This window comes from Clinocottus analis, unplaced genomic scaffold (assembly GCF_023055335.1).
Source record: "Clinocottus analis isolate CAN_PGR_092001 unplaced genomic scaffold, fCliAna1.0.p SCAF_25, whole genome shotgun sequence".
NCBI lineage: Eukaryota > Metazoa > Chordata > Actinopteri > Perciformes > Cottidae > Clinocottus > Clinocottus analis.
The window spans coordinates 1,709,596-1,723,222 of NW_027175987.1; the positions used below are offsets into that span (position 1 = coordinate 1,709,596).

The 13,627-nt window shown below is 43.6% G+C and overlaps 1 protein-coding gene across 2 annotated transcripts in view; it reads right to left on the reverse strand.

Annotated features, from left to right (window-relative positions):
• The window catches only part of notch2 (notch receptor 2), a 39,791-nt gene that overhangs the window by 8,101 nt on the left and 18,063 nt on the right, over nt 1–13,627 (reverse strand). For both annotated transcript variants that reach the window (XM_068591222.1, XM_068591223.1), the window contains exons 3-20: nt 9,129–9,403; nt 8,018–8,225; nt 7,786–7,919; nt 7,203–7,325; nt 6,261–6,494; nt 5,289–5,444; nt 5,012–5,197; nt 4,366–4,479; nt 4,122–4,235; nt 3,702–3,935; nt 2,617–2,727; nt 2,260–2,452; nt 1,883–2,028; nt 1,650–1,763; nt 1,417–1,533; nt 1,092–1,244; nt 557–785; nt 109–310 (exon numbers count right to left, since the gene is read on the reverse strand). In XM_068591222.1, coding sequence (XP_068447323.1) covers nt 109–310; nt 557–785; nt 1,092–1,244; nt 1,417–1,533; nt 1,650–1,763; nt 1,883–2,028; nt 2,260–2,452; nt 2,617–2,727; nt 3,702–3,935; nt 4,122–4,235; nt 4,366–4,479; nt 5,012–5,197; nt 5,289–5,444; nt 6,261–6,494; nt 7,203–7,325; nt 7,786–7,919; nt 8,018–8,225; nt 9,129–9,403 — 3,043 coding nt within the window. The remainder of the gene's footprint in view (nt 1–108; nt 311–556; nt 786–1,091; nt 1,245–1,416; nt 1,534–1,649; nt 1,764–1,882; nt 2,029–2,259; nt 2,453–2,616; nt 2,728–3,701; nt 3,936–4,121; nt 4,236–4,365; nt 4,480–5,011; nt 5,198–5,288; nt 5,445–6,260; nt 6,495–7,202; nt 7,326–7,785; nt 7,920–8,017; nt 8,226–9,128; nt 9,404–13,627) is intronic.

The window sequence follows — 13,627 nt, forward strand, 5'->3', positions numbered from 1 at the left end:
TATATATTATTATATGTATAAAAATAAATAACTTCCTTTAGGACCAAGCTCAGGCCTATTAACTGCAGACCCACACTGTACACTTGTAGTGACACACAAACATTGTACCTGGCAGTTCTGTCCATTGTATCCCACGGGGCAGGTGCAGCGGTAGGCACCCAGGCCATCGGTGCAGGTGCCTCCATTCTTACAGGGCTGAGAGTCACACTCATTCTGCTCGAACTCACAGAAATCCCCGTTAAAACCAGGACGGCAACGGCAAGAGAAGGAGTTGATGTCGTCAATGCAAGTCCCATTATTCAGACAGGAGCTGGACGGGAGGAGGAGAACTAAGTGGTGAGTACAGACTCTCCAGGGTGCTGAATATAAAATGAACAAGGAAACAAAAAAACTACCAATGTCATACGCATAAGATACACAATCTGCAATTGTGAACCTTGTATCAGGCCGTCAGATAATTGCAGTAGAAATCATCCAGAAGGAATTCATTGCAGAACAAACCAAACAACTATAGCTTTTACTTTTGTCTGGATCTTGCTTTGAACCAACGACTCACCTCTCGGTACATTCAAGGATGTTGCGTTCACACAAGATTCCATCGAAGCCTGGTTGGCACTCGCAAACAAAGCTGTTGACGTAGTCCCGGCAGATGGCACTGTTCCTGCAGGGCTGGCTGGCACACTCGTCTACCTCAGTCTCACAGCGCTCCCCTTCAAAACCTGGGCGGCAGTCACAGGAGAAGCTCCCGACATCGTCCACACAAGAACCTCCATTCAGACATGGGTCTACGGAGGGGAGAAGACAGAAGGGATTCAATGAACAACAACTGAATTTACTGAATAAACAAAGATACAAATGAACAATCGGCCAGCAGTCTGGCTGAAACGTTGGTTTTACACCTTTGTATAACTCAATTATCTTAAGGCACTTTCTATGCTTCTTTCCACAAGCGCTTGGGATATCTCCAGCTTCCAATGATAAGTCAAAGACTATTTTAAAGTCGCCATAGTCCAAAAATGCAGAAGTGAGGCTGCCACTGTGTGCATATAGGCACTAATGAGGTGACTGAAGTAGTTGAAACGGAAACTCACATGGTGAGCAGTCGTCAATGTCTGTCTGACAGTTGTGTCCACTGTATCCGGGTTGACATTTACACGTGTAGCTGCCCGGGCTGTTCATGCAACGACCATTGTTTTTGCAAGGGTTCTTTCTGCATTCATCAACATCCTCACTGCAGCGGGTACCTACACAATTGTGAACAAGCAACAACATATTAGCACAGCATCAATCTAGCAGTATTACCTAATATTCTATAGGACTTTGCTCTCAGGCACACGGCCTCATAGTTTCCCTCTTTCTCGACTCACACCCATACAAACCCAATCAGACAGACATATCTCACAGATACTATCATACCTTGCCAACCAGCAGGACACCGACAGGTGTAAGAGGTGTAGTCCGCAGACGGACGACACACTCCCCTCTCACACGGATGAGAGGCACAGGGAACCTGTTCCACCTCGCAGTGTTTACCTAATTTGACATAGCATACATTTTGATGTTAATAGGCTGAGTTGACCGCTGCGAAGGCATGCTGTCACATTACTAATAAGTGCATGTAGATTTGGTGGAAGTGTTGTTTCACTGACCTGTGAATGGTGGACTACATATGCAGGAATAACTGTTGACTCCATCTTTACAATTGCCTTGGTTCAGACAGGGCCCGGATGCACATTCATCTATGTTCTTCTCACAGTTCACACCTAATGTAAAAGGAGGAGTGATTCCATGTTTTAGTTTTTATATTTAGTGCCATTTACTTTATTGATTGCCATGTCTTCAAAAAAATGCAGTGCTAAAATATAATAAGTTGCATCATTACCTCTATATCCAGGTTGACACTGACATGTGTAGCCATTATGTCGGTCCACACAGGTGCCACCATTTTGGCACGGACTGGGCTGGCACTCATCCTTTTCCTGCTCACAGTGTTGTCCCACCCAGCCAGCTTCACACTCACAACGATACCTTGACACAAAAGAAAGGCCAGCAGGAGTTTAAAATTAGCCGCACAGGAAAAATAACGGCAGCTGGTTTTGGGGCCGAAGCTATTGCTGTGTCAGCGCGCACTGTCCTATGTGTGTGTGTGTGTGTGTGTGTGTGTGTGTGTGTGTGTGTGTGTGTGTGTGTGTGTGTGTGTGTGTGTGTCCGTGTGTGTGTGTGTCAGAGAAGCAGTATCAGGGTATCAGGTGGACCTACCCGTGTTGCTGTTCAATACATTCTCCGTGCACACAAGGCTGAGGAGCACAGTGGTCGGTCCCAGAGAGGCACAGGGGGGCGTGGGTGCTGGGCGGGCAAAGGCAGAGGAACCCGTTGACCTCGTCCATGCAGGTTCCCCCACTCAGACATGGGTTTGAGTTGCACTCGTTGATCTCCACATCACATTTAAGTCCTATTCGAGAGCAATTCAAAGTGGGTGTTCATTATTGATTATTCAGTTGATTTCAGTAACAACAAACAGTATATGTTGTTTTTTTTTTTTTATCGTGCCTCAATGCTGAAACATTTTCTACTGTTATCATATTGACTTTACTAGGATACGCGAGCAAAACATACCTGTATATCCTGGTGTGCACACACATTTGAACTCGTTAATTCCATCCTGGCACTTTCCGTACTCACAGGGATTGCTCGCACAGTCATCTTCATTGATCTCACAGTTCACTCCTGAGTAGAAATAATTTATAAATTCATAAAGGTCAACAATAGCCAGGTTATGTTTTCTCAGCTTTAAACATAGCACACTAAAAAACATGAGGGAAGAGTTGCATAAGAGGAGAAGCAAGTGGCTGTTCTAAAATATGACAGTTAACTCATTTACCACCAGGGGGGGTGAGAGTCCATAAAAAACGGAGCTCCTCAAGTCAGAAATGTTAACAAAAAGCTTTAATACAGCGGAGGCCCACTCCAACTCGAGTAGAACATAGTTATGAATCTATCACAAATAACATGAAAGGAATGTGAGAGAGAACGTGAGAGAGGAAAAGGATGAGTAACAGAAAGATGAAAGTGACAAAGAGAAGGCTAGACAGAGAGAGAAAAAAACGCACGTTCAAAGAGGGGAAGTAAGGGCATGAAACCAGAAAACGAGACGTGACAGGGTGACCTGTGAATTTTTGGTTAAGTGAGGACAGTGCAGACTTCAGTACCAGGTCTCAGGGTGGTACAACTTACTGAACTGAGCCTATTTAATCCACAGAGCAACGTGGGTAGCACCGCTCGGCCCTTACTTGTGACCGCTATACACACAAGTGCTCTGCAGTTTATACATCGAAAGTTAGACAGGAAGCTCCAGACGTGGGGGATGGGGGTCTTTACATTCAATTCAAGCTCACGGGAGCTCATTAATGTGATCTGGCTTATACTCTTTTAAATAAGATTCTGAGTTAACTGATCCTTCAGTCTAAAGTGCCAGAGGATCGAGAACTCATCCAATGTTTTGTGTTTACGGTTTAGTTTATTTTAAACCCGGTGGCAGTATGTTTGAGGAGAAAGTGTCTGAAACTCCTTTCGCACTAGTTAGTGGCATGGAAGATACAGACAAACATCTAAATTAGAGTTGTACAACTGCATCATTTGCGTGCATTTACTTGTCCCACTATACAGGCAATGGTTTCTGTAGCTAACACCAAGTGGCTTACCTGTGGTTCCTGGTGGGCAGTTACACTGGTAGGCATTGACCAGGTCAATGCAGCGTCCTCGGTTCTGACATGGGTTGCTGTGGCACTCCTGGACCTGGATATTGCAGATGGAACCTGTGTATCCCGACTGGCACTCACAAGAGAAAGTGGCGATGCCGTCTTTACACACACCGTGGTGACATGGCTCTGGTACGCAGTCGTTGATGTTGTCCTCACAAAGTAGACCGTTGAAGCCTGTAAAAGGACATTTTCTCTTAGGAACATGACATGACATGACTATTGCGTCATAGATCAAGTGACTATTATTTTCCGGGTTAGAAAAGATATAGGGTTTAAAGTGATGCAGTCTACCCTTTCCTATTTTGGAGCACAATAGCAGAGCATTAAAATGAGGTCTGAACATGGGGTTATTCCTTTTACCTTCAGCACATTCACAATCATATCCGTTGGGTCGGTCGATACACTTGGCTCCATTTAAACAGGGTGTGCTGGAACACTCGTCTATGTCTATCTGGCACATTTCTCCACTAAAGCCTGAAAAACGGAACAACATGATAAATATAGTAACAAGCGCACACGTTAAAAGGCTTCATAAGCCAGTCATTTTCTCTCTGATTGGGTTGAAATCTGACAAATACATGAACATAGCGTCATGAGTACCAACCTGCTGGGCATTCGCAGATGAAGCGGCTGACCTGGTCCAGACATTTACCCTGGTTCAGACAGGGTGAACTGGTGCACTCGTTTATCTCAATCTCGCAATGAGTCCCCTCAAAACCTGCATGCAAGACAAGAAACAAGTTTGTTATGATTTCGCAAAGGACATGTTTTTAATCCCATTCCTTTGTGGTTTCATTTTAACCTTCAACTCCACCAAAGAAGTTGTCTTTTTGCTCAATATTGTCTATTTGTTAGCAGGATATCCCAAAAAAAAGGTAACAGATCTGAATGAGATTAAAAAAGGTAAACCATGGGCCATGGAGTAAAAGACAATTTTATGTAGATCCAAATACAGGAAATTAAAAAAGAAGACTACATATTTTTCAACATTTTATAATTATTTTCTCATGAATTCCATACACTTGTTTATACATTGTGGCACATGTATCATGATAATGTTCATCGCTTCATGTCTTTCAGATGATTGGTGGAGTAATGTTCTCTTTCTCGCTATAAATAACAAACTGTAATCAAGAACATGGCTGGCCGTTTCTTTCAAATTCTGCACTTATTCAAAGCTTATTTAGAATAGAAAGTCCGACAAAACGGGTTAAAATATACAATAATATTAAATTTCTCAGGAAATGTACCAGGCATGCAGATGCAGGTGTAGTCCCCGATGCGATCCAGACACGTGCCATCGTTCTGGCAGGGGCTGGAAGCACACTCGTTGACATCTTGCTCACAGCGTGGCCCGGCATAACCCCTGACACAGTTACATGTGAAGGAGCCATCGGTGTTCACACATTGACCCCCGTGCTCGCAAGGGTTGGTACCTGACGACGAAGAGGACATAGGCGTGCTTGAAAGCCAACCAGACGGACAGGGACAGGAATTATGTGTGATCAGAACTTTTGTCTTTCTCACCAATGCTGCATTCGTCTCTGTCGATGTTGCAGGTGCTGCCCACATATCCAGGTGCACAGTTACAGTTGAACATGCCATTGATGGGGTTGGTGTCACACTGAGAACCTTCCCTGCAGGGGTTACTGATACAGGCGTCATCTCTGTGGCAGAGCAAGCCTGAGAAGAACATTGTGATGACAAGGAATGAGAAAACTAGACATGGTCGTGAGTTCCAGAGTTAATCCCCAACCTGTCAACTAATACCATCTCGCTGAAATTAGTTCTAAGAATTCTGGGAACAAAACGCAGCCACGTGGTTTAACACAAGCTAATGCACAGTTTGTTTTGCAGGAATTTACTGATGTATTATTTTCTACTTCCTCCTCATAACATTTCTTGTTGTCTATTGGCGATTTTAAAATTATTTATTTTTGAAAGACCCGACGGACAATTCAAAAAGTCCAACACTCAAGCTCAATATGTAGTCGTAGTTTGGAGTAAAACACAGTCAATACAAATTTGCCACTCTGCCAGAGATATATTTTTAAGGCAAGACTTAGTCTACATTTAAGAGCATATGACTAACCGGCAGATTGGAGATTCAAATCAATTTAAGTGGTATAATTTATGCATTTGACTGTTTGAAATGGATCACATTAAGCACAAAAGAAATAGCTTTGATGAGTATAATGAAATGATCTGCTTAAGAAAACATCTATTCTGGTTGGACTTGTTCCACAGAAGTTGGTCCATTGCAATACAATACACTCTTTCAACAGAAAATAATCAAAACCAGCTGTAAAAAGTTACAAAACATACAGTTTCAGTGTAAAGACCAAAACTGGTTTATTACTCTATTCACCGTTTACATTTATATTTCTCTTTTTTTTTTAGTTGTAAACAACACCTAAAGGCAAGTTAGGAACTATGACAGAGAGTCACCGCAGTTTTGCAAAACAAAATAATGAAACACATGCTGCACTTCTGGCCTACCGGTCTTTCCGTAGGGGCAGAGACAGACAAAAGACGCAACACGGTCGATGCACGTGGAGCCCGCGGTGCACGCAGCTGTAGCGCAGTCGTCTATGTTTTCAGAGCAGTCGGGTCCACTCCAGCCATTAACGCACACGCAGACATAGCTGCCAAACAGGTTGCTGCAGGTACCTCCATTCTGGCAAGTGTTTGGCTGCAGACGACACTCGTCCACATCTTCAGTACAGTGCTGACCTGTGGAGAGGCAGGGAGGGAGGACAAGAAGAGGAGGAAATGCAAACATATTCAGTTAAATCTTTAAGTCAATACTCCATGCTCTACTCCAGCATAGCTCAAAGTGTGACTTTGTGGATTTTCCTGTGTAGAAAACTAAATATTGACCCATTTTTTAAAAGGTATTTTAGATGCTTCTCGTCTTATTTAGAAAGCTTCACTTTTCTAAGAATACTACTTATCCACTGTGGCCATTTTTAAATACCCTGCTCACGTTGACTTTGCTTTGTCTGGTTGGATTAGTGCTACATAAACTCAGATAGGCACAAGGAAGCTTATGTATGCGTGTTTGCTTTGTAAACGGAAAGCTTGCGTATGCTACACAACTGTGTGAGCACAGACACGCCTTGTGTGAAGTACGCGGCTCCGTAGCATGAAGAAAAAATGCAGAAGACTGGTAGGAAGTATGATATTTAAACAGAAAACATGAAAGGATCGAGTTTATTAGAAATGTTCTCAGCACCAAAACTCATTCCACCTCACTGCTCAACCTATACACAGAAAATGTTTTATTTAAAAGTAGAAAAGATATTTAAAAATTAAGGAGGTAAGGACACAAACAATGTGCCGTCGATATCATTTCAAACGTGCAAAAGACTAACATGACATCACTGCAAGCAGGTGACTCAAGAACATATAAACAAACAATCAAACACACAAATCCCTTACCTGTCCACTCTGGCGGGCACTGGCAGTTGTAGGTGTTGACTCCGTCCATGCAGGTTCCTCCATTGGCACACTGATGACCAGGGCAGTCATCAATGTTGTGCTCACAGTTAGTCCCGTTGAAACCTGGCACAAATGATTGGGGACATGTGGTCAAACACCCACATTGTAGTATGATATTCTCGAGTGTACATTAATATTATGACGTGTATACACATCAGTTGTACATGTGTTTGTTGTGTCTACTTGGCAACTGTTGCAGGCTGACGGTACTGGGTGTCCAACACAACACAGCAAACAGGATCTGACTGTTTGCACCTCAAACAACATAATGTAACAATACAGAAACACAAAGCTACATTCGTGGAGAGATAAATACCAGTTACAGGGTCACTCTTTTTCTCTTCCTAATTCAATTGTGTTCTCTTCAATTCCATCTCTCTTACCAGGTCTTATTGTCTTATATCTCTGTTAGTGTTGGTGGTGGTTTAATTTTTCAAACGTGGTATTTGTTTTGTTTTTTTCTTGTTCACATTTAGCTTTAAAAGGACTAACAAACGGGTAGTTCAGAATCTGGATCCCCTACCTGGAAGGCAGTGGCAAGAGTAGCTGGTTTCAGTGTTCTGGTGGCAGGTGCCTCCATTTAGGCATGGTGAGGGTGAGCAAGGGATGTATGAGCTTTCACACTGTCTGCCTGTAAATCCTGGGTCACAAATACACCTGGAGCAACGACAGAGTACATTTCATTCAGTCTTGTTATGAGCATTGTCCAGATAGTGGCATATTTCACGTTTGGTTATTACAAACTAGATTCTCACTTGTATGAACCAGGGTTGTTGACACAATGGCCTTCATTCTGGCATATAGATGGTGTGGCAGCGCATTCATTGGTGTCATTAAGGCAGCGAGGACCCATGTAGCCGGGAGGACAGGAGCATGTGTAGCTGCCGGCAGACGGAGAGCTGCACGTTCCACCGTTGGCACAGGGGCTAGAAAGACAGCTGTCCTCATGCTCACACTGCGGCCCTGGGAATGAAGAGGAAGGAGAAGAGCAGAGCATTAGCGCTTTAGCTATCCCGTGTGCCATTCATCAACGTGTCCTCAATCTCTGGCTTAGATAATAGAGGACAGATGTATGCAATGATGGATATTGTTGAGGTCCTCTAAAAGCACTTGATATCACATGTTGTACTTTATACAATGGTACTTGCAGTACAAGTAAGATTTGCACTCATGTTGCAAAAACATCTCACATTGTGGTTTCAGTAAAGGAAAATAATCTTTAATCACCTTCTGGATTCATTTATACGTTAAGAGATGTATACTGACAGATAATCATGGGATACTTGTACCAGATATCTTTTTACTTAACAGAGAACATTGTATTAAGTTTTGCTTTAACTTATCATTAAGAAGTTAATGCTGATTGCACAATGTTATGGCTATAGATTAATGGCAACATCTTTAATTAAATAGATTCTCTATAAGCTTCATTTTCACCATGCAATCCTGTCTCAAAAGAGCTGAACTCTCTTCTAAGGAAAGTAGCTTGCACTATCTGCAAAAGACTGTGATTCCTCTGCGCAGTGTTGAGAATGATTTACAATATAAAATATTTTAAATACATTTCTTGCCTTTTTCCCTGGTGGTTTGAATATACTACTAAAACTATTGCAAGTCGCTTTTTAGAACTAAAGTGAAAAATTGGGTTCAAGTAGCTTCTCGGCCCAACATCTGGATCTCGCTTCAAGGCCTAACTTTTACTTTTACTGTATATGTTACGACGATTTAGGGTTCAGCAGTCTTCACAGTTAGCATGTGTATTTGCATTCAGTATCTATACAAAATAAATGAGTGTACCGGTAAACAAAAGTCAGATATTACTGCCCTAATGGCAAATTTCTGAGAGGTGATTAAACAGTATCTCACCTGTCCATCCTCTGGCACAATCGCACTTGTATTTATCGAGGGACAGCAGGGTGCAGACACCCTTGTTTACACAGGGGTTGTTGGGGTAACACGTGGAGTTCTGGGGAGTTTGGCAGTGCGGTCCGGTGTAGCCAAGAGGGCAGGTGCAGGCGGCGCTACCTGGCACAGGTACGCCGGCTAACATCGACACAGAGCAGTTCCCTCCATTCAGGCAGAAGCCAGGGTGACACGGGTCCTTGTGGTGGCAGTACTCACCCAGAAAGCCCGGTGCACACCTAGACACACACACAAACGCGGAGAAATCAATGATGGAGCATGGAAAGGCACACACAAGGATACAAACCTAATCACCCCTCAATGCAGACAATGCATGAAAAAGATGAATTAAACCAAAAGGTTTGACAGAGAGGTAAACAAACAAAACAAAAGAGTGTGTTTCAGTCAGGTGCACACACTACACCACATCAGACAGCAGCATTTAGTAGCATCTCTACTAGAGTCCTTCAGTCCACATAGATCAAACGAACAAATGAGCCAGCACAGGTAAACACTTGTGTCCAATGCACAGGCTTGCCACTGATGTAATGTGATCCAAACAACAGTATGTGGGGATCTAAGTAGGAGTATAAGCAAAATGTGTGGTTATGCATTGTTCCATTACTATTAAATGGTTAATAGACTGCATTTATGTTGCGACATGAAAGTACACACACACACACACACACACACACACACACAGACTAACGGGGCCTCGAGCTGCTTGACAGAAGAAGTCGGAGCATTGTGTCTTGCTGAAGGACATTCTGACATGCTGTTAAGATGTGACCCACCAACCTTATGGTTACTGATATGAGATACTCTGAACCCCCGAGCCGATGCCCCATAAACCCTGTCACATAAAAGGGGGAAGCTGAGCTTGGTGAAAGGGTTAAACTGGGGTCATTGACAGAAAAGAAGAAGTCCAAAAGTAGAAGGATGTGAGGTGGAGTCGTATGAAAGTTGTTGACAGCAAACTAAACACAATTAGTGGAAAGCACCAGCCATTCTTTGGGCAATGAAGAAGATGAACAATATTCATAGCAACAGAGAAGTAATGTCATAAATTCTACAGAACTGTGTCCACAGTAAAGGTTAAGAACTTTTCTTGACATTTACCAGTTGTTCACAACCAGCTGTATAGGGTATGACTAAAAGAAAAGCAACAGTCCATTGAGTTATGACCACATTTGGTCTGCAAATGGTGTCTGTTTTCTTCCTCTGCTTATTCATCACCCCTTTCTTTCGATTTCTCTTTTTTCTTCAAAGTGGTTCAGCCACATGTTGAGCAGTGTGGAGGGTATTACAATATTACACAACATCTACTAGGAGGTCTTATTAAAAACAGAGAGCCTTTTGTCACTTTCTATTCCTCTTCCACTTCTCCCCTATGTGTGCGACAGCAATTTGGTCAGGGGTGTGACTGAGCAAAAAAATGCTTTTCGTCAGGTAATTTCCCCCGTTCGCTATTTTGATCAGCCGTCCTTTGTATTATGCAGCACATGGCTCACACGCCGTCGAGGGACTGTGGGCGACGGAGCGACCTGCTGCCTCTTACGCAGGCCTCTAAACCCTCCTCTCTAGAGGGGCTCGGGTAACAGAATAGTAGAGATACACCCCAGAGTATCGTGGTGTTAATAGTTTTCTATTTGTTTGAAGTAGATTTGATAGGTGTGGCAATATGAAAAAAATGACATATTGCGAACAATTGAATTGATTCTTATAAAAAGTATCGTCTTTGTAGCAAATCAGTGTCTAAAAAGAAGAATTGAGTGACACGTCTCTTGACACGTTGTCGTCTTCCGCCTGACAAGGTCTTAACACATTGTTGTTTTTAATGTCAGTTTCTATAAACAAAACACAGATTATTGCCAGATTAGTGACATAGGATCTTCAAAGAAAAGACAGACTTCGTGCCTCTTCACATCAGCTCTGACAGATTAGACATGGCCACCTTCCCTCTTTCCCGTCTCCGTTGCTGTATCAGCACGTCTGCAGTGCAACCCCCTACTCACATGCCTATACACACACACACACACACACACACACACATAAATACACAAACACAAAGACGTCCCTCCCCTACTCCGAACACAAACACAGCTTGGTCATGATATCACAACAAGACGGCCGTCGTGGGAATTAGGACTGCTTTCTTCTCCGGGACAACCTCTCCGCCCCCTCTCAAGGAGGAATGACATGGCCTTCTGCCCCGAGTCATACATCACATTAGCAGGCCTTCACGCGGAGAACGCCGTGTCCAGGTTAATACAGGGTTTACGTTTCACTGGGAACATTTCACACATTTTCACAGTTTTAAAAAATAGGGGGGAATATGAGAGCTATTTTCAAAGTCAAGTATATCCACTTCAGAAAGAGAGAGAGAGAGAGAGAGAGAGAGAGAGAGAGAGAGAGAGAGAGAGAGAGAGAGAGAGACAGAGAGAGAGAGAGAGAGAATGTTAAAATAGTGTTGCTATTCCTATAGCGTGGTCTTGCATCTCTACTCCACCCGACAAGAATTACTTGCAGCTTTGTGATTTTTGAGAAAATTCCAAAGCGCTGACAGGAAAGATGCACAGTAATCTCCATTAAATTCAATCGCCGCTATCCAACCAGTGTTGACAAAACCAAATGCCATGGCTTCAGGAAATGATACCACCCTGTCCTTCAGGTTTCACTCCCAGATAGAGAGTTCATTATTTCGCCTCCGGCTGCATCGGCGGAGCCTGAGGCGAACAGACCAGGCCGTGCATGATTCACATTATTGTCGGGGAGTGGTGTCTCACTGCGGAAGAGATGACCCAACACACTGACACACTGGTGTCACTGAATGCAACGCGGGGCTTGAAGTGGGATTCTTCAGACATGTTTTCATACACTCAAGTATTTGCACACAGACAAACGCTCCGCTCTACTTTTCAGAAGAAATGTGAGCAGAGGGTTGCTCTGCAGCCAAAGTCATCTATGGGATTCTTTGTTTTGCTCCATGAGGACTTTTTTTCCTCCTCTTTTCCCCCATCATTCTCTTACTCTGTGCAATTTCCTGCAGCCCTACTTTCCCTCCCTTTCTCACTCCTCCACCTCTCATTTCTAACCCACTCTGGAGGTGTCAGGTTTCTACAGCTGGTTCACATTAGCGCCCCCATCTCACGCACACCCCTCCCTTTCTCTCTCTCTCTCTCTCTCTCTCTCTCTCTCTCTCTCTCTCTCTCTCTCTCTCTCTCTCTCTCTCTCTCTCTCTCTCTCTCTCTCTTTCCCTCACTCTGCACCCCTTCTCGCCTTCGTGCTCTCTACCGCCTCCTCCTCCTCTACCTCATGCTGACCTCTGCCTGTCCTGGCTGGCCGGCCGTGGGGTTTTCAATCTCACTCACTCATGTAATGTCTCCCACGTCTTTCTTTTCTAATTTCTATGTCAAGCTCCATGCGCTCTCATTTCCAATCTCTAATTCCCATTTTCTTTTGTGCTAAATCTCTCTGCCTTCCTCTTTACCTTCCTCTACTACAATCCCACAACTACCACCTTCTCTTCCTCCTTCTCCAGTCTGCATACTAGTCTCAGCAACGCTTAATAACTTCATCATGCTCTCCCCCTGCGGCCATCACAGAGGAACAGTGTGAGAGCATAAACCCAGCTCACATTTCAATCCCCGGATCATTCCCCGGCTTGGCGAGAGCATAGGTGGTCTATTCACTGTACTGTCGTCCTCTGTGTGCGTGAACGAACATCACAAGTCAAGTGCAGAACACGTTACTGCTGGCTTTGCTGTTGCTTCAATCCACGGCTATGTTGATAATATCATAGCTCGAAGATGCCTGGTAGATTATCTTAAGAAAAGAAAATAAACTCATGAGTAGTTAGTTTATAAAGATCTGTCGCCATTCTGTCAGACCCGGAAATCTGATCACAGGAGTTAAGTTTTAAAACTGCATTCTAGTGCTTGGTGATATGGTGGAAATCACTATAATTAACTCAGATATTGATATAAAACAGTCAAACAGATGTTCAAAGCAATTAACTGTGTTAGTCATTACACAAAAGCAACATCCTTAAAAGCGTAAATCAACTGGGTGATTGACATGAACGCTCACAGTCATATCAGACCCAGAAGTGACAGAAACAGAGATGCACTTTCTGGACCTTAAAGGTGATCGGGCGAGCCTGATCTGGGAGCTCCAAAGATGGGTTTGCGTGTGGTGGATTATATCTCAGAGGGGAGGTGCACCAGCATGGGTCCTTATCTGATCTACCTCGACGCGGTGAAGAATGCTTTGACACCATTTCCTGCAGGAGTTCCGGTGAATTGCTGTCACTACTGTACACTAGAAAGACGGAAGCCTCATTTGCCTTACAGAGGCACCGGCGCTGTAGGTGTTGAAATTACAAGAATTGCAAAAGAAAGAAGAAAAAGATCAATACCAATGCAAGTGCGGGCAGGTGGCTAGTCCTTACTATTTTCCCTTCT